The 19,918-nt window shown below is 36.9% G+C and overlaps 1 protein-coding gene across 3 annotated transcripts in view; it reads left to right on the plus strand.

Moving 5' to 3' along the window:
- Positions 1 to 5,531, plus strand: part of TFEC (transcription factor EC) — a 90,750-nt gene extending 85,219 nt beyond the window's left edge. For 2 of the 3 annotated variants that reach the window (XR_013814325.1, XR_013814326.1), the window contains exons 7-8: positions 212 to 1,446; positions 1,722 to 5,531. Coding sequence is in view for 1 of the 3 variants with exons in the window: in XM_079786731.1 (XP_079642857.1) it covers positions 212 to 586 (375 nt within the window). In the remaining 2 variants the exon portion in view is untranslated. Of the gene's footprint in view, positions 1 to 211 lie in introns of all 3 variants that reach the window. The other variant, XM_079786731.1, reaches the window with a different exon arrangement.
- Positions 5,532 to 19,918: the final 14,387 nt, after the last annotated feature.

The following is a 19,918-nucleotide window of genomic DNA, read 5'->3' on the forward strand; positions in this document are numbered from 1 at the left end:
CAATGATGAGGGGGAATCATTGACTGGCTGGCTCCTGCATACTCCCCACTGGGACTAAGCCTGCAATTTGGGCATGTGCCCTTGATCCGATTCAAACCCGGGACCCTTCAGTCTGTGGGCGGATGTTCTATCCACTGAGCCAAACCAGCTAAGGCTTGAGTTAAGTCCCCTTTCAAAGTCATTTTTTAATTATTCTTGTTTGAAATTGCAGGAACTAGAAATACAGGCTCGTGCTCACGGTCTTCCATCCCTGGCTTCACTTGGCACAGCTGATATGGGTGCTCATGTCAACAAACAGACGCATCTTGAGCAGAATTCAGTAGACTATCGCCAACAGTTGACTCAGTTGCAGGGAATAAGCCCTGAGCTCTGTGACCAAGCTTTGTCCTTCTCCGATCCTTTGTCACACTTCACAGATTTGTCATTCAGTGCTGCTTCAAACGAGGAACAACGATTAGATGACATGCTCCTGGACACATTATCTCCTTTTGGGACAGACCCTCTACTATCTGCCACTTCCCCTGAAGTTTCCAAAGAGAGCAGTAGGAGGAGCAGTGTCAGCTCAGATGATGGTGATGAGTTATAAAAAAATAAACACACTCAGATAATCAACCAGGAAACAGTTCCATGCTGATGATACGCAATTATGTTTGTTGCTTCATATATTGCTTTGCTCCATTTTCCTAAAAGGACTACATTGTTCATGACAAACGGATGGAGTAAATAACAACATTATAATGAACTTATAGGAAGAAATATGGTGCTGAAGAATTATTGAGGGCTAAAAAAGATTTTTTTCCTTGGACAGAGTCCAAATGAACTTAACTTTTATTTTCTGGAAATAGCTCTCTACTTGATGTACTAACAGACTGCAAAGAGTAAACCTCAGAAATACACAAACATTTTCTTAGTTACTCACTAATATCTCCTTCCTTTTTAACTCTTAAAACAGTTTACAAGAATCATGATCAATAGATATGGTAGCTTATTGCCTTTCTCCACTGTCTGGTTAAAAGACAGATTATCTATCAGCCATAATTGAAAAGTGAATCTACAATAAACATTAGAATTTTCTACAATAAAATACAAATACTTATTTAAAAATGGTTTCTAAAAGTGTATGCTACTTTCTTTAGTCTGTTTATCTGCACAAATTCTAAAAGTATCTCTGAGTATTTATGGAGACACTCCCTGTTCAGAAAAAGGAACACATTGAATACCTTCCTTAAGAATATAGGTTGGAATTTTTGTCCCTTCACACAGACATACCCCAACATACATGTACACAATGCAGGTAGTATGTGCTTTTCCCTTCACTTTTCTGCTTTTCTATTTTGCACACAAAAAAATCACATTCCAATTTCTTTTTCATCAAGAAGAGATGTTGGATAATCTATTCAGCAAATGAACTTTAAAAGGAGTCCTGCTACTATGACAATTTGTCAGGTATTTACAATTTATCACTATGTCCAGTATGGAATGTAAAATAATTAGTTGCTGATACAGTTTTGCTTCAAATTAACAAAATATTGAAAATTGGATTGCCAAGTAACAAAATAATTTGTAAAACAGAAACTCTTATACATTCAGTTCTGAGCTAAAGTTCTATTCTCATAGAACTTAGAGTACCTTATGATTTTTGCTAGCTTTGTTATTATTTGTTAAGAATATTTATATTTATGATGTTTTAATCAAATTTTTCTCTCTTGAGTTTGTTTTAGGAATGGGAACTGACTTACCAAATACATTGTTCTGTGCTGCATCTCTGTGAGTGCTCATCTGATCAATGAGTATTTATTGAGGAATACTCAAAAGTCCCGTGAAAATGTACAACACATAAGAAGACGATATGGTCTTACCCCTCATGGAGTTGAAGACAACATGAGAAACAACAAAAAAAGATAAACAACATATAGAATTAAAGCCCACATGGAGCAGCATAGGGTAAAGATTACAAAGGGTCAGAAAAATGAAAATGAATGAAGTTTGGAGAATCACAAAAGTCTATGGGAAGAACAGAATTCAACTTCTTTTAAAAGTATAAATTGAGTGAAGGGAAGGGAAGGTAAAGCAATGATATTAACCAAATGATAAAAGTGGAAGTATCCTAATGGGATATTATTAGAAATGGAACATTTATCTGGCCACCCTAAAAGTAGCTTGTTGGGGAGTTCTGAAGAGTATTATTATCAACAGGTTGTGAAAGCCGTTGAAAACTAGGATGAAATGACATAGTAGAAATCTAATATTTTATTATGAGGGAGAAGTCTAAAAATTAAAATGCTTTGGCATATTACTAACATGATTGAGATGTAATCTTTCATGCATATTAACTTGGTGATAAATGTTTCAAAGAGTATTTTAAGTATTACTCACATGGAAAATATACATCATCACAAAATTTGAGACTAATGATGATGAAAGAGGGAAAGTATTACATCCTTATGGTATAATAATTATCTCAGGCTTAGTTTATAACATTAGCTTGGAGATTGGATAATTAATTTTCATTGACATGGAAAAAATAATTCTTAATTTATAGGAATAGTCATTAAGCCAGATAGATAAATTCACCTATAATATACCATGTGAAAGAGAGCAATAAGATATACTTCCTCAAGAATATTTAGAAGATTATATACTTTTAACTTTATGACAAAATTAGGTGATAATTTAACACTGAAAATTACAGAGAAGCAAAATGTTTTTGGGTCCATGGAAAACATATCATATATAGATAGAGGCTAATTTCTGTTCTCATATTACCCATTATTATCTTTTCTTCATAGTCTGAAAAGACTTGCATGGATGATGTCATTACTCCATCATCATGTTTCCACTCAAAATACTACCTAGCCCTGAAATCCATTTCTTATATCTTAGCTAATTGTAATAACTTGACACCAGATGGTAGAGTCTGGACAAAAGAGATCTGGTAAGAGAATCAATATTTGTTGCTACTTGCAGATTATAATAGCTATTAGGGGATTGTAAAATGGCTAATGATTTCTTAAAGATTAAGTAAGAGTTGTTTTGTGTCACAAGTTATAGACGTTCTCTCCAGAAAAATACAGAATTATATATACTGGTAAAGTAAAAAATATGCATGCACAAAGTAGTTTTAGCCTGGCCAGTGTTGTTCAATGGTTCAATGTCCACCTATGAACCAGGAGGTCACAGCTTGATTACAGGTCAGGGCACATGCCTGGGTTGCGGGCTCAAGCCCTGGGAGATTTTGGGGGGAGAAGGCGTGCAGGAGGCAGCTGATCAATGATTCTCTACCATCATTGATGTTTCTATCTCTCTTTCTCTCTCTCTGAAATCAATTAAAAACTTATTTTTAAAAAAGAGAGATTTTAAGGACCTTCTACATATTTCCATGGATCCCAGGTCTATTACTTTAATTTATAGCATGTAGCTATGTATCCATCAAGAGCTGAGTACACAGTTAATGCTACATATAATAATGGAGGAGGAGCCCTAGTTATCTGAATACCATTATCCCATCACCAATAATGATGAGGTTGCACAGGGAAGTGAAAGTGTACCAAACACTAGACAATCTACTAAGGGAGGTGTTCACTTACTAAAGAGTCCCCTTTCAAACACCCTGTTATGTATGCATGATTCCTGCTATATACTTATGTTAAATATTTATGGGTCAGTTTCTCTGACTACTGGATGCTGCAAACATCTGACAATAACATTTGAAATGGGTAAAAAGTAAAAATTATGAAAATCCTAAAGTAAAATTATTTTAGTAGATAAGAATCATGAATAAACCTTGGGAAAATTGTCTAGAATAGTTTTGCAGAAATTAGACTTATCTTAACATTGAAAGAGTAATATTGTTCATCAAACATTTTTATCACAAAAAGCATTAGCTATCACTGGATTATTAATACACAATCAAGACTGTTCATTCAAAGAATTAATGCATATGTACGATATCATATCATCTGTGAATAATGACAGTTTTACTTCCTCCTTGGCAGTTTGGAATATTTTTTCTTCTTGTCTGATCATTGAGGCTAGGACTTCTAGTGCTATATTGAATAATAGTGGTGAGAGTGGCGGACATCCCTGCATTGTTCCTGTTCTTAGGAAAAATGGTTTTAGTTTTTGCCCATTGAGTATGATGTTGGCTGTTGGTTTGTCACATATGTCCTTTATTATTTTGAGGTATGCTCCCTCTATTCCCACTTTGCTGAGAGTTTTTATCAAAAAAAGAGTGTTGGATTTTGTTGAATACTTTTTCTGTGTCAATTGATATGATCATGTGATTTTTGTCTTCCAATTTGTTTATGTGATGTATCACATTTATTGATTTGTGAATGTGGAGGTGGAGGGAAGAGATTGACTGGGAAACATATCCATATGTGCATAGCCCATGGACAGAGACAATGGTGTGGCAAAGGCTTGGGAGGGGCAGGTGCAGGTAGGAGGGGGGTTAATGAAGAAAAGAAATCCAAAATAAACAATAAGGATAAATTTAAAAAATAATTATGCATAATTGTAGTGAAAGCTAAAACTTTGTGAAAATAAGATTAATTAATTTTTTGTATTATTTTTAATTGTCTTTGAATGATAATGTCCTATCCAATCTAGTTCTCTATTTATTCTAAAATATTGGCCACCTTTTCATAGATTTAAACAAATCAACCTTCCCAACTCCCAATGATATTAACAAGGGCCTCTTATGAATTGATATAGACATTCATAATTTCTATTCAGTTCTTTCCTCTCAAACTTTTTCCATAGCCAAAGAATATATTAAAAGACCACATTTCCTCAGTTTACAGATATGATATCAGTGATTATAACTTTTTTATGTGGGTATAAAACCTCTAAATAATAAATAGTGAGATGAGCTGAGAATATTGATAGACTTCCTCCTCCTTTTTAAACTCATTTTCCACTCAGATAACTGTAAATAAAATATTTAATAGCTCTTGCTTAAAAAAATTAGGCACAATGAGTTTCTTCATTTGGTATACTCACTTACCTTTATGTGGGGGAGAAGTTAGACCTCACAATGAAATAAAGAATGTATTCCTCTGTTTTGATAGATTTGAGTCATATTGGCATTTTCTTATACTTTAAGGTATTATGAAAATACTTTTTACTGTTCTGATATTGTGGAATTTTAACATTTAAATAAATTAATGGTATAACTAAATGTTTCAATGTTTTTACAATATCTCTAGGCTGATATTTACTGACCTTATAATATCTAAGATGTAGATTAAAACGGGAATCCATTAGTCATTTTGCTGTGTTATGAGCACTACATCAACTATCTGTGTTTCATGAAATCATCTGAAGGACTGAGTTTTGCCTCCGTATTGATAATGGCACAGCCTGTATATGCTACATGAAATTACATTATTTACCCCTCCAGTGCCCTGCACGTTGACAAGTATAAGATGTCAATCTGAGTTAGTGCAAGTTACACATACAGAGATTTTATTATATTTACTTAATAAATACTAAACACATTCAGAGTGTTGCTGACCTAATTTGTCATATGACCTTCCTGTAATCATTATTCATTACATACACTCATATTTTATCATTTGTATGATTTCAATTTTAAACAAAGAAATTACTTAAAATTATAAAAATAGTCTAAATTTATTCTGTTCTACTTTTTTTCCCCCTGAGGTTCATAAGAATTTGAGTGTATAAGAGATTATTGAAAAATAGTTATTTTGGTTTTAAAAAGATCTCCCACTGGATTCAACCTATTTAATGATAAAAAACTATCTGCTGCTTTATAAATAAAAGGGAACTTTTTATCTTCATGTAAAAGGATTTGTGCATGAATTTCTATATATCCAAATGATTTCTATTATGTTTTTTATTGATGAAATTCTCAGTAAAATGTATTTTTTTCTGCATTTATCCAGCCAGCTTCAAGAATATATTTAAAGACTTTTGTTTTTGCAATGGTACCTCTCCCATTCTTGCACTACCATTTTATTTTTAAAATTTTGTGTTTTCAACTTTTCTTTTTCCAGAGAAATAAATTTTGTTTGTTATTTAAAGCTGGTGGTTACATACAATAAACAAAATAGAAACTATGCAAAAGTGAGGGAAGACTTTGTTGAAAGAATTATATAATTGGAAAGTTAATATTATATTATCCTTTAATACATTACTTCTAAAGTTTAAAAGCTAAGTAAATTCAAAGATCTTATCTAATCACATTGCAGTGTTTACAGTGTATGAGGCTTAAATTAATTCATCTATTTAATCTTAATAATAACAATGCAGTTTAAAATCTTCTACCTTAATACCATATTATACATAGGAAAAACTGAAGTAATAGTCTTATGATTTTAATCTAACATTGGTTAGATGAAGATAACTAACATTGTTAGTGTACTAGGACTATAGAATTTGTAATTATTGCTATTTTTTCTTTTTAATAACACATTAACTGGTTTTACTTTCTGAGAAAATGAAGAACACTGGTGTAATCTAATACATACATGAATCATTATACATATACTTTTAAAAATGTACCAACATTTTCTTTTCTTATATTAAATGAGAGCATAGAACTATCAAACGTTTAACATATTTGTTTTATTCTCCCTTTGTAGATAGACAGTACTAGGAATGTTGGTTAATTATCTGAAAGGATACTTAACAGCCATGAGACTTCACAATTGACAACTGCTCACTACAGAGCACATGCTGAAAATGATGACCCAATACTTCCCTACTCATGAAATAATTGTTACATTAGCTAATATAGTATCTTGCTATCTGCTTCTCCATGCTGTTATGGTTTTGATTTAGGAAAAACTATTTGTTAAAATGTTGCAAAGCTTCTAACAGCTATGACAGTAGCAGTAAAAACATTAATAAACTCCACAAAATCTTTTAATATACTAGGTGGTCCCCAGACAATCTAGGATAAATAGCATGCTGTATTTTAATATGTAAAACACTTTAAGTTGCTAATTGGTATTGACTAGACATATCCCTTGATAATAAAATTAATAAGAATTTCAGTTAAATGTTAAGACAATAGTATGAAATATGATGTTTATTATTTTTTCCACATACTTTTGTCAAAATTAATAAAACAACACAGCTTTGAGTTGACTATAAAAGATGATATTCTATGTGAAATGTAGGTTGATTTCTTTAAAGTTATGCATGTTTTTCTTATAAGGAATTGTTAGTGCCAAAAATACTAATTAATAAAGGAACTTTTCTGTGGAAAGGAATAACCAATGTAGTACAGGTAAAAATGAGTCAGGGTGATTTTTTACATTCTATAGACCGAAACGTTGGATGGCTGAAAAAAATTATACTTAATTGTTTATCATATGTGTATGTACATGCACGGTGTATTTGCAGATAGACGTGTGTGTCCTTATCGGAACTTATAAAATGTTTTCTTATCTCTTGATATTAGAAAGGACTCTACATGTAAGACTATGTTATTCTTTGTTTGAGTCTATACCTAGGCAATATTTGGAGCTATCTTCAAATCAGTTCAATTAGAAACCTACCTATAAACACACACACACACACACACACACACATACACACACACACACACCCCTTACATTGAGTTTAGTTAAAAAACATAGAAAAGATGAAAATTCTAACAGGTTTTAATATTTTGTTAAAGTAAGTGACTTATACAGCTATAAAATATTTAGATATAACAAAAGTATTGATTTTATTGACCATCAGAAGAAATATTAAAACCAATCTGAAATGTTGTTATTTTTGTTATCACCTGAAGAGTTCTAGCTATGGGGTGGTTAAGTAGGTAAATATAATACAACATAGTGGTTAAGTAATGGATAGCCATCAGGTTAAATAAATGTCTTTTTCATTAACTGGTGCCATCAGAAAAGAATATAACTATCTAGATGGTGGTGATTTTGATAGAATAGACCACATTATGGTTAAGTGTATAATTAATGTAATAAGAAAAAGGTGCCCACAGGCTATTGTTCCTAGCATGTTTTAAAATTTACATATTGCTTCTCCTATGTCAAAACATCTGGTGCCTGCAAATGCTAACATTTTGCTAAAATGTTTCAGAAGTCTGGAGAAGTGGATTGGAAACACTGCATGTAAATCATACAAGCATTATCATAGAATAAGAGCTATGTTCCAAAAATTAAATTGCTGCAGGCAATAATATAGTCAAGATTATATTTATTTGCTTACACAAATGAAAGGTGATGTTATGGATATCTGTGGAGAAAAATGATGTTTGAGCCATATGATTATCTCTTCCAAAATACTTATTTTGTATAATTACATAGAACAAGTAGGTTCCAAAGTCCTTCAAAACTTTATAATCATCTATGTGAGAAGAAGTATGCAGTTGTAAAAAACTCATTCTGATATTTCTAAGGAAAGGAAGAAGTAGATAATTGAGACTTTATTCATTATGGAATTAAATTTCTATTTATTCATTGGTAAATAGGAAAAGTAGGTTAGGAATACAGATGAATTACATTTTCTACACAGGTCCCCAACTCAATAAAGATAGTCTTCGCAACATCCTAGTCTGGCCTTCTGTTTTTTAATTTAACAAGGCCACTTCAATATTTTTCTTACTACCCAAGTCAACAGTTAATATGATCATGATCCTTGCTGACTACAGCAGCTAGCTGCTTCTTAAAATCTTTGCATTGCTGTTTTTTTATAGCCATGCATCACATTACCTTCCTCATTAGATGGATGGGAAACCAAAATTATGCCTTAGCCTTTCCTATATTCCACATAACTTAGCACAGTGCCTTACTTAGCGTGTTATTTCCTTAATAAATTATTAAATGATGGTTAATTATAGGTAAGGGAAGTGTGAATTGTCAAATTCTTTAAATAATGAAATGATGCTCACTCAAAGCTGTGAACATTCATTGACATAAATTTCTTCCAATCTTTTTTTGTCATTTCAGTGAGATAAGTATTTGTGTCTCCTTTCAGCTTACCTAAATGAAAATAATATCAAATGTAGCAACAATGGGTATAGATAAATCTTTTTTAGAAAATCTTTTACTCTAGAATTCATCCATTAATTCATTCACTGTTTCCACAAAGGACAGTGGTTGTTGCTGAGGGGAATATGAAAGATGATCTTGTAATAAAGTGTAGGAAGTGCTATGCTGGCAGAATCTGGGTGGTACGGAAGCACAAAGCAGCTAATCCGGACCCGTCTCAGAGAACCTGAGTCCTAGGGCACAGTTTGAGCTAACCTGGAAAGAGATGGGGAGGTGAGAGAGAGAGAATGGAGAGTGTTATTTAAGCAGAGGCAGCCAGTCAGATTACTATTACTGATTCAGAAGGCCCATATTACTTTTAGTAGATAGAATATAACTCTTTGAGGTAAAAAAATTGAATTTATTTGGAGTAGTTAGCCATAAAATCTCATTTATCACACAAAATTTAGGTTATTCAGGCCCTTAGTCACAGGAATGTTGTGTCATTCCTCTTACGCCCAGAGTAAGAAAGCATATATTTCAGTGTGCATATGTGTGTATGTGTGTGCTTATATGCATGCATACATGTGTGCTGCGCAGGCAGGGGTGAGGGGGAGAAGGAATTAGTATACTGATATGATGAACAAAGGTACTGTTCTCAAGTAGCTTTGCCATTACTCACTTCTTTCCAAACAGGGGGTCAGGTTTTTGTTTATTCTTGTAAGTATTAAGCATGTAGTGAAACCTTATGCTTAGAGCTAGTACCCTGTTCACATATCTATGAATGCACAACAGTACTCAATAACACCTTGCCTCTTTTTATTTTGCACATATTATTTAAGAAACCTAATGTGTGAAGGAAACTGTACAAGTAGAGAAGTATACTATATACTTCACTGGAAAAACTCAATATAATAAAGGTTTTAATTCTCCCCTAAATTAACATAAGTTTTATAAATGCTAATACGTTTTTGTAAATCAGACAAGTTGATATTAAACAGTATAAGGAAACATCTGAAAGAGAAGAGCAATTAGGGAAGGCAAGGGCTGCCAGATTAAAATATATCTTAAAGTCCCACTAATTAACATTGTGGTATGGGACATGAATAAACAGCCAGTCCAAATGACAGAAATAAGCCTGAATGCATATTGCAATTAAAAATACAGGGGGCATTGTAAAAAAGTAGAGAAGATACTGTTCTATAGATGGTGTTGGAATTATACAAAATGCCCATCTATATGAGAATTGTGGTACATTCATAAAATGGATTACTATATCTCTGTGATGATAAATGAAGGAGGAAAAAACAACTCTGTGTTCTGATAAGGAAAGTTCTCCATGATTTTTTTATTAAGTAATAATATATGAATATATGGTATTGAGTTGCATGTATGGGATGGTCTCTTTGGGGTGATAACGAAAGACAGAAATATGTACTTATATTTGCCATATATGCAAAATAAACTGTTGACAGATATATAAGAACCTAATAACTATTTTAAGGAGAAAGCAGACATGAGAATATTTTCACTAAATATCTTTTTATTTCTTTTGAAAAAATGGAAGCATATAAATATGTTATTTACTTAAAGAAAACCTTTAAGTGAATGGTATGTTTATACAACAGTCCCTCATATTCATAGTTTCAGTTTTTGCAGTTCCAGTTACCTATGGTCAACCAGTTCAAAAATATTAAATGGAAAATTTCAGAAATGAACAATTCAGAAGTTTTAAGTTGCACACTGTTCTGAGTAGTGTGATGAGTCTCACATGGGCTGGCTCCATCTCACCCGCACGTGCATTAGCTCCTTGTCCAGTGTCTCTATGCTGCTGATGCTCCCTATACCCTACCCATTAGTCATGTATTGCCCTCTTGGTTATCATATTGATTGTTGCAGTATTGAACTGCCTGTGTTCAAGTAACTCTTATTTTACCTAATAATGGCTTCAAAGTGCAAGAGTGTTGATGCTGGTAATTCAGATATGCCAGAGGAAAGCCATAAAGTGCTTCCTTTAAGTAAAAGGTGAAAGTTATTAATTTAATAAGGCATTTTATCATCTCACAACATCACAAGAAGAAGGGTAATAGGATATAATATTTGTTTTAATACATTTTTATTAATTTCTGAGAGGAAGGGAGAGAGATAGAAACATCAATGATGAGAGAGAATCATTGATTGGCTGCCTCCTGCATGCCTCCTACTGGGGATTGAACTTGCAACCCTGGTGTGTGCCCTGGCTGGCAATCCAACTGTGCCCTCCTGGTTCATAGGTTGACACTCAATCACTGAGCCACACAGGCTGGGCTATTTAATATTTTGACAGAGACCACACTAACATAACTTTTATTATAGCATATTGTTATAATTGTTCTATTTTATTATTAGGTATTCTGTGACTATCTGTAAATTATACTTTGTCATAGTTATATATGTATGTACAGGAAAAAACATATATATATATTTCAGTACTTCAGTACTATCTGCAGTTTCAGGCATCCACTGAGAGTCTTGGAACGTATCCCACACACATAAGGGGGAACTACAGTATTAACGGTTTATTGCTCCAGTTGCCTTTTTCCATTCTCTTCATTCACCCACAGTACTTTCTGTAATCTTGGCTTTCCAGTCCTTCCTACTAGTGACAATTCTACCTTTTGTTTGAAGACAGGAAAGGCAGATGAAGCAACATAGAAGTAAACTTTTTTCACTTATTTTTACTGAGGATACTTAGAAATAAGTAGATCTTCGCCCTGATGTAACCATTAGCTTAAAGAGCTTAGGGTGGGTAAAATAATGGCCCCCAAAGAGTGTACTTAGCACTTGCTGCCTAGGATAATTCTTGACTCAGCTACATGTATGTATTGAATGTCTTTGTCTGCTAAATACCTTGCAGATAGATATGACTCAAGAGTATTAGAAAGCATTTCTAATGCTTTAGACATATTTCTACAAATATGCCTAAAAGATACTCTAAAACATTTGAATGTTGGCAGAGCATTTAGGGCCTTCTTCAACAATATGGAAATAGCACGGACCATTTTCATTCCGGCCCTTTCCCCATGGTGTTCCACGCCAGCACAACCAAGGGTTTGGCGAGCCTGAGCAGGGGCGACGAAGGATGGAGAAATGATAGACAAAGAGAAAAAGCTGGGTCTAGGTGGATCTTCTGTGCCTGGCTGAGGCCACAGAACAGATCCAGACTGCAAAGCTGAGGCTTTATTTATAATCAGGGACAAACAAGGTAATCTACAACGTTGTTGTAAGTTTCACTTGTTTTGGCAGCACTTGCTGCCCCTCCTACAGCCCACTAGCTACCCAGGAAAGATCTAGGGAGCAGTTACAAGATCAAGCTTAACCTTTGCACTCAGATGTCGAGTGTGACTCGACATGGTTAGCATTAGAATAAAGGAATTGAGAAAAAAGCAAGCGAGTGCAAAGGGTTAATTATGCGACTTTGCGAGCAGGTCAGTCCCAGGCTTAACCCTATAACCGCTTCCTACACCATGGGAAGCAGTTGTGTCCATTTGGTAGAACTGATTCCATACTGAGTTTCAAGTGTGGGTTCTGGCAGTAGGGATTAGCTCAGGTAACCCAGACAAACAATTGTTTTGTGGCTTTGCTTGGCAACATAGTTGGATCAAGGGCGGTAATGTTCAAGAAGCTCAGAACTTTTAATAGTTTTGGAAAGTTATTTGTTTGCTATCTTTCCATGTTTGTGAATAGGGCAGCATATGGGACTAGTTAATGCTGGCAGCCATCTCATCATCTGGCAGGAACGTCAGCCTGAGGACAAAGTTGACATATGTGGGGAGGAAGGAGCTTTGAGAATTCCAGAGGAACACGTCCGGATTGCTAACTGAATCCCACCCCAATCCTGGCCTACCACATGTCTTCTTAAGTTCTGTGTATTTTTTTTAAAAAAAGGTCTCCTTTAATGTTTCAACCAGTTTGGGTGGGAATTTCTGTTACTGGCAGGTGCAAGCATACTCACCGATACACCAGGACCAAGGGGACTAATCTTCTGACAGACTTGGCCACATGTGTGGGATCTGGTCACCTGCGGAGCAGCAGACCATGACTCCCAAGTATTGGGGTTTAAAATGGGGAGCAGAAGGGCAAGAGATTCTCCATCGGAGCTCTTTGCAGGCCTCACCGATTCATTCATGTACAGCAATACCTACGTTCCTTCCGCTTGAGATCTGTGCATGAGGACACTTAGGTGTCAGACAACTCTTCTTTCTTTTCAAACAGAGCAGAACTTGGTCACACTTTTTTGTGTACTCATTAATGTGAGTAGATTATTTCTCCTTTTGGTAAAAAGTAACTTGATTTATATCACTTTGAAAGTGTTCACTTGATATTCACAGAAATGCAAGTAATCTCCAGGTCTAACCATGTTGTCGCAAAAGGCAAGAATTCCTTCTTTTGTGTTGAGTAAATGTACCACAGCTTTTTTTTATATCTGCTCATCAACTGATGGGCATGTGGGCTGTTTCCAGATCTTAGCTATTGTTAATAACACAGCTATGAACATATGGGTCCATATATTCTTTCTGATCGGTGTTTTGGGTTTCTTAGGATATATTCCCATATGTGGGATCACTGGGTCAAAAGGCAGCTCCATTTTTAGTATTTTGAGGAAACTCCTTATTGCATTTCTTTGTCTTGCCTGATTGGCTCTTATGTTAGAACTCACAGTGGGAACTGAACAAAGTTGTGAAAGTATGTTGTTCGGCTATCTTACATGTTCTTAATATTTAAGTAGTAAAGGTTTAGTATTTCACCATTGAATATGTTTGCTAGAGATGTTTTATAGATACTCTTTTGCAGGTTGTGTAAGTTCTAGTTACCTATTGCTACATAAAAAAAATTACACCGAAATTTAATGGTTTAAGCAACAACATTTATTATCCCAGTTTCTGTGGGTCAGAAATCCAGGCATGCCTTAGCAGTATCTTTGGACTCTGGATCACTACAGAGGCTGCATTCATCTCAAGGTTCAACTGGGAAAGAGCCACTTTCTAGCTCACTCATGTGGACATTTGTTCTGAAATGTAGTTGAAATACTTGGAAACAGTCTGATCCTTTTGAGTCTTACTTTTTGTTTTTTGGGAGTCTGGAGCAGTGTACATTCTAGGGCAAAATATTCCTTAGTACTTTACACAAATCCTGCAATGAATGAGTTTTTTTCCAATCTATTTTAGAAGACAAGTTAAAATTTGGACCCAGTTAAAGTGGAGAGTCCTTGGTAGACATCTCATGCATTAAGTTGAGAAAGTCTATGCATTAGGAGTAAGTGTAATGTCCCACACTACTATGGATCTGCCTTTGGAATAACAGCAATGCTGAATCATACTCACTTTAATAAAGCCTAAAAAAAAATTTGACAGCTGCAATTCACCCTTTAGTAATTTAATATTTTAACAAAATAAAAATTTCATTTCTCTAGAGGAAAATAAAATAATGCAGAGTTTCTTCTACTATATTTTAACAATGCTTGGAATATAATCCAATGTTACTAGACAAGTGAAGTAGCACAAAAAAGTTACTGATAAATGAGAGATTTTTAAAAAGTCAATAGTAGCCAACCCAGAGAAAATGCAGATATTTGATTTAGCAGAAAATAACTTCAAAATATAACTTTTCAATTATTTTTTACAACTGCATAAAATACATATTTTGAATGTAGAAGCTAGTTAAAAACCTTTGTTTCTTTTTCTTTTCCTGTGGTAACAACTCTATGTTCTCATATGTAAATGAATAACTGTAATATTGGGGTTAGCCTCAGAAAATAAAAAAAGGATAAACATCATTTATAAAGTTAAATAATGTGTTATCCTTAAATTGTAATTTTAAATATAAATGAAATACAATTTTATGTCTATCACATTAAGAAAGAAGAAAGCAGAAATTATGAGTCATTATTTTATTAGATTGGAGGGTTTAAATTCTATATATTCAAGCAACATGGCCTTATATCAGACATTTTTAAATCCTTAACATATTTGACACTGATTTCACCTTTAGAAGTATATCTTAAGAAACCAAGTTCAAGTACAACAAAGATCCTATCTAATAAAAGAGTAATATGCAAATTAACCACCACTCCACTCCGCCCACAAGCCACGCCCACAAGCCACACCCACCATCTAATCAGGAGCGATTATGCAAATTAGCCCAACCAAGATGGCTGCAGCCATGGAGAGAGCAGGAGGGAGGCATGGATTTCCTGGGCGATGGAGGAAGCCAAGCTTTCTGCCTGCCCTTGCCGGCCTAGGCCTCCACTCAAGGCTACAAAGTTTCAATGATAGAAGATAAATAAATTCCAACAGAAATGGTGGCAGCCATGGAGCTGGAGAGAGCAGGCTAGGGTTTCCCCCGGCGACAGAGGAAGCCAAGCTTTCCACCTGCCCTGACCACTCCAGGCTACAAAGTTTCAATTATAAAAGGTAAATAAACCCCAACAGAAATGGATGCTGCCATGGAGCAAGCAGAAGGCTTGGCTCGGCTCCAGGCTACAAAGTTTCAATTGTAGAAGATAAATAAACCCCAGATACCAGGGCCTCCGCTTGGGTCTCTGGGGGGGCATGGCCTGCCTGCAAATCACCACAGGCCCCTCACCCAGGCCGCCCCACACTCCAAGGGAACCCCCACCCTCATCCGGGACACCCTTCAGGGCAAACCAGCTGGCCCCCACCCATGCACCAGGCCTCTATCCTATCTAATAAGAGTAATATGCAGATTGACCATCACTCCACCACACAAGATCAAGATAGCTCCCCCCATGTGGTCAAAGATCCTGCCCTCATGTGGACACAAGATGGCCACCACAAGATGGCCAGCAGGGGAGGACTGTTGGGAGGGACAAGGCCTGCAAGGGAGGGCAGTTGGGGGCAATCAAGCCTGCAGGGGAGGGCAGTTAGGGGTGACCAGGCCGGCAGAGGAAGGAAGTTGGAAGCAAACAGGCTAGCAGGGGAGCAGTTAGACATCAATCAGGCTGGCAGGGGAGTGGTTAGGGGGTGATCAGGCTTGCAGGCAGAAGCGGTTAGGGGCAATCAGGAAGGCAGGCAGGTGAGCAGTTGGGAGCCAGCAGTCCTGGATTGTGAGAGGGATGTCCGACTGCCCTAAATGGGGTCCCAGATTGGAGAGGGAGCAGCCAGTGCTGAGGGACACCCCCCCGTGCACGAGTTTTGTGCACCGGGCCTCTAGTTTATGTATAAATATGTTTATTCTAACCTTATTAATAAGAACATAATGTGTGTAAAACATACAATTTCTATAAAATTAATTAATTATTTCTATTATAATATATAGTCATTGAAAATATTTGTATTTTATTTTATTAAAATAAAAATATATTTGCATATGTATATAATTTATACACATACTTGTGCATATATATAGTCAATATAACTTACTATATACATATATTCATATATGTATATAATCATACATATCATGGGCACAGTACATTCTCAAATTTTTAAATAAAATTATATAACAAAACTAGAAAAATATATAACAAAATTAATATTGCTTATTTGTGGCATATTTTCTTATACACATGTTTCTGTATTTCCAAACATTCCCATAGTGCTAGAATACCATATATTACTCTCATACACTCAGAATTTCTTACTTTCCCATCCTTGTGCCTTAATTAAGCTCCTCCAAAATGGTCATCTTTCCTATCTCTGTAAGCTGATTAATCTTCATGGATCGGTTCAAATTCATCTTCTCCAAGAAGTGTTCTGCAGAATCTGTAGCTATAATTTTATAAACTATCATACACCTTATCTTTACCTTCTTTACAGCCTTATCACTTTCCATCTTAGAGTATAACTACATACATATATATCCTATATATTAAAAGCCTAATATGCAAATCAACTGAATGGTGGAACTACTGGTGGAGCAACCTGTTGCTATGATGCACACTGAACACCAGGGGAAGATGCTCAATGCAGGAGATGCATAGCCTGCAGGCCCCAGGCCAGCCAAGGCGAGTGCCAGTGGGAGCCCCCAATCACCCCGCCAGTTGCCCCACAGAGGGAGGTGACCAGTGGCAGTGGCGGGTGGAGGGGCCAGTGAGTGAGTGCACCAGGCTGGCCAAGGCGGGTGCCAGTAGGGGCCCACATCACCCCACTGGTTGCCCCACAGATGGGCTCTGATCTTCAGCCAGGCCTAGGGACCCTACCCACGCACGAATTTGTGCATCGGGCTTCTAGTCTCTATATATAAAAGCCTAAGTGACCGTTACCTACAGGTTGACCAGTCGCTATGACGCACATGGACCACCAGGGGACAGATGCTCAATACAGGAGTTGCCCCGGTGGTCAGTGTGCTCCCACAGTGGGAGCGCCACTCAACCTTTAGCTGGGCTCATGGCTGGCAAGCGCAGCTGTGGTGGCAGGAACCTCTCCCGCCTTGGAAGCAGTGCTAACGAGCGGTGGTGGTGGAAGCTACAGGCGCAGCGGGGACAAGGCAAGCGGGAGCAGCACAGCACCCGGCCCTGGCTCGGGGCTCCTCCCCAGCTGCCTGCCACTTAGTGCACTGCTACATCCCTCATATTCCATAAGCCTGCAGCTACAATCTCTGGAGAATGGTTGAAGTGTGGATACTTGGAGTAACCAGGATGAGCCTGATATGGCCACCGGGTTCCTGGAACTCTATCTCGGGAATTAAGATCAAATCTCATCCCTTACCGATTGCCCCGGAGCTACAGAGGAAGGCAGCAATATAACAGTGGCCACAAGGTGGCAACTGACAGACAGGGTAAAAGTCAAATAGAGATGGATCTGAAGGGTGGGGGTGTGTGCAACAGAGCATCCCTGACTCCCAAGATCCCCAACTTTGTATTGTTCACCTTGGAGTATCTCTTATCTGGCTCTGAGCAGTGGAAAGCATCCAGCATGGCCCAAGGCATTCACCAGGGACCTCCCACTGGCAAGACGCAACCCTGACTGAAGAATATTTTTCAAGAATCTGCGGGGAGGAGGACAGACTCCCCATGAGACTTCCCAGCAACTCATGGGGATGTGGAAATTTCCCAGGCACATGGGGGCAGGCTCCCGATTTCCTTTTAATGTGCATGAATCCATGCACCGGGCCACTAGTAATTTCCAGGAAGTCACTTGAAAATAATCTATATATAGGAATCACTGTTTGCACATGAATATAAATAGTTTATTCAGCAATTAATTATTATTCTTATCCGTAAGAAATAATATTAGAATAAATGTATTTCTGTGGAAATGGAAATATGGCAGCCAGAAGCCTAAATTAATAAGACAGGTGATAATCAAGATAAATAATTCTGGAATTCTCTGTGTGATTTTTGGGAAATTAGGAGTAAGCTACGGATAGATAGCCATTGTTATTTAATGCCTAGGAGAGGAAGATAGCAGACGCTTCAGGTTTAACCTCTTTTAGAATATTACTTGGAATTGACTTCATTTATGGAAATGAATTTAAAAAAACAAACAAACATGGAACATGCTTACAATATTCTGAAATTATTTGTGGTAGCCCAATATATGATATTTTACTTTCTTTCTTCCCCACTCATTTAATTTCATTTTATTTAAAATAGAACATACGTTTACCTCTTTGAGTTATTGCCCAAATCTGTTTCTGTATTTGAGTGTTTGTGTATTCTGATTCTGCAACCAAAGTCTCTCCCTATCCATGACCCACTAACCATTTCTCTCACTCCCATCCTAACTGCTCTCAATTTAAACAGTACTGTAATTCACAAAAGTAAAAGTAAGCATTCTAGAGCCACAGAGCAATTTCACTGGGAGAAAGATACAGATGTCTGACACATGGACCCTCTGGTCAATGAGCTAGCAGTCAGAATCACCTGTAAGCCACTCTCATGTTCAGTTGTACAATGGATAACTCAATCTCGGACACTGATGAGCTTACAAGAAGAGCGTCATATTTGGGCAGCTTCATGCCTATTATGGTAGAAGGGTTGTTGGAATCAGTCTCAGGATAACACATTTGCTATGAATTAAAATACTTGTCATACATGTAAGACACAAATAGATTGTCCTAAACATATATTTTACTTTTGTTGTGGTAATCTCTCCTTATATTAAAAAAAAAATAGTGGCATGGGGATGTAATGCATAACATAGCTCTAAGCGAGTAAATATTACAAGTTTTCATCGGAAGAAAAATATGTCACCAGGCAAGCGCCCCACTCCCAGCACAGACTGAATGTACTATGCTGCCAGCTCAGACAGAGCCACAGCCCAGTGTGTGCTATGCACCTGGCAGAGACAGAGCCTTGGGCTGGTGGGTACTCTGCCACCAGTATAGACAGAGCCTTCAGCTGGTGTGTATGCCGCCCAAGCACAGACAGAACTGTCACCTTGCACATACCCTACCCTCAGCTCAGATCAAAGCTGCTGGTGCGACCTGGTGTGTCCAACCACAGGTCACAAGACCACACTGCAAGTGCACTGCCAGAGGGACCTAGGGCACCATCCTGACTTAGGGGCTGGAGCCGCACAGTGAATTGCATGCCAGTGGGCTCAGAGCCCTCACAGAGAGTCACACACCAAACAAACTGTGCACCCACCCACCACCAACACCGAGAAATGGGTAATTGAGGGACCAGAACCATGGAAGAAGGGGTACAACTCAGAGCAGAGACAATAAAGGTGTGACACTCAAGGCAGATATAGCACCTGGAGCTAGTGAGTCCAGGACCATTGGACTGGGAGCGACTTCAGCCCCTCAGACCTCAGGCAAGGAGCTTAGGGCCAGAAAGAGACAGAAAAATTGGGGAGACAAAGAAATAGCCCCCAACGGAAAGAAAAGGAAGAATCACCAGAAAGGAACTAAATGAAATGGAGGGATGCAATATTTCAGAAAAAGAATTCAGAGTAAGGGTCCTATAGTTCATAAACTGGATGTATGAGAAAATCAACAACATATGTAAG

Source organism: Cnephaeus nilssonii, assembly GCF_951640355.1.
Source record: "Cnephaeus nilssonii genome assembly, chromosome: 12".
Taxonomy (NCBI): Eukaryota; Metazoa; Chordata; class Mammalia; order Chiroptera; family Vespertilionidae; genus Cnephaeus; species Cnephaeus nilssonii.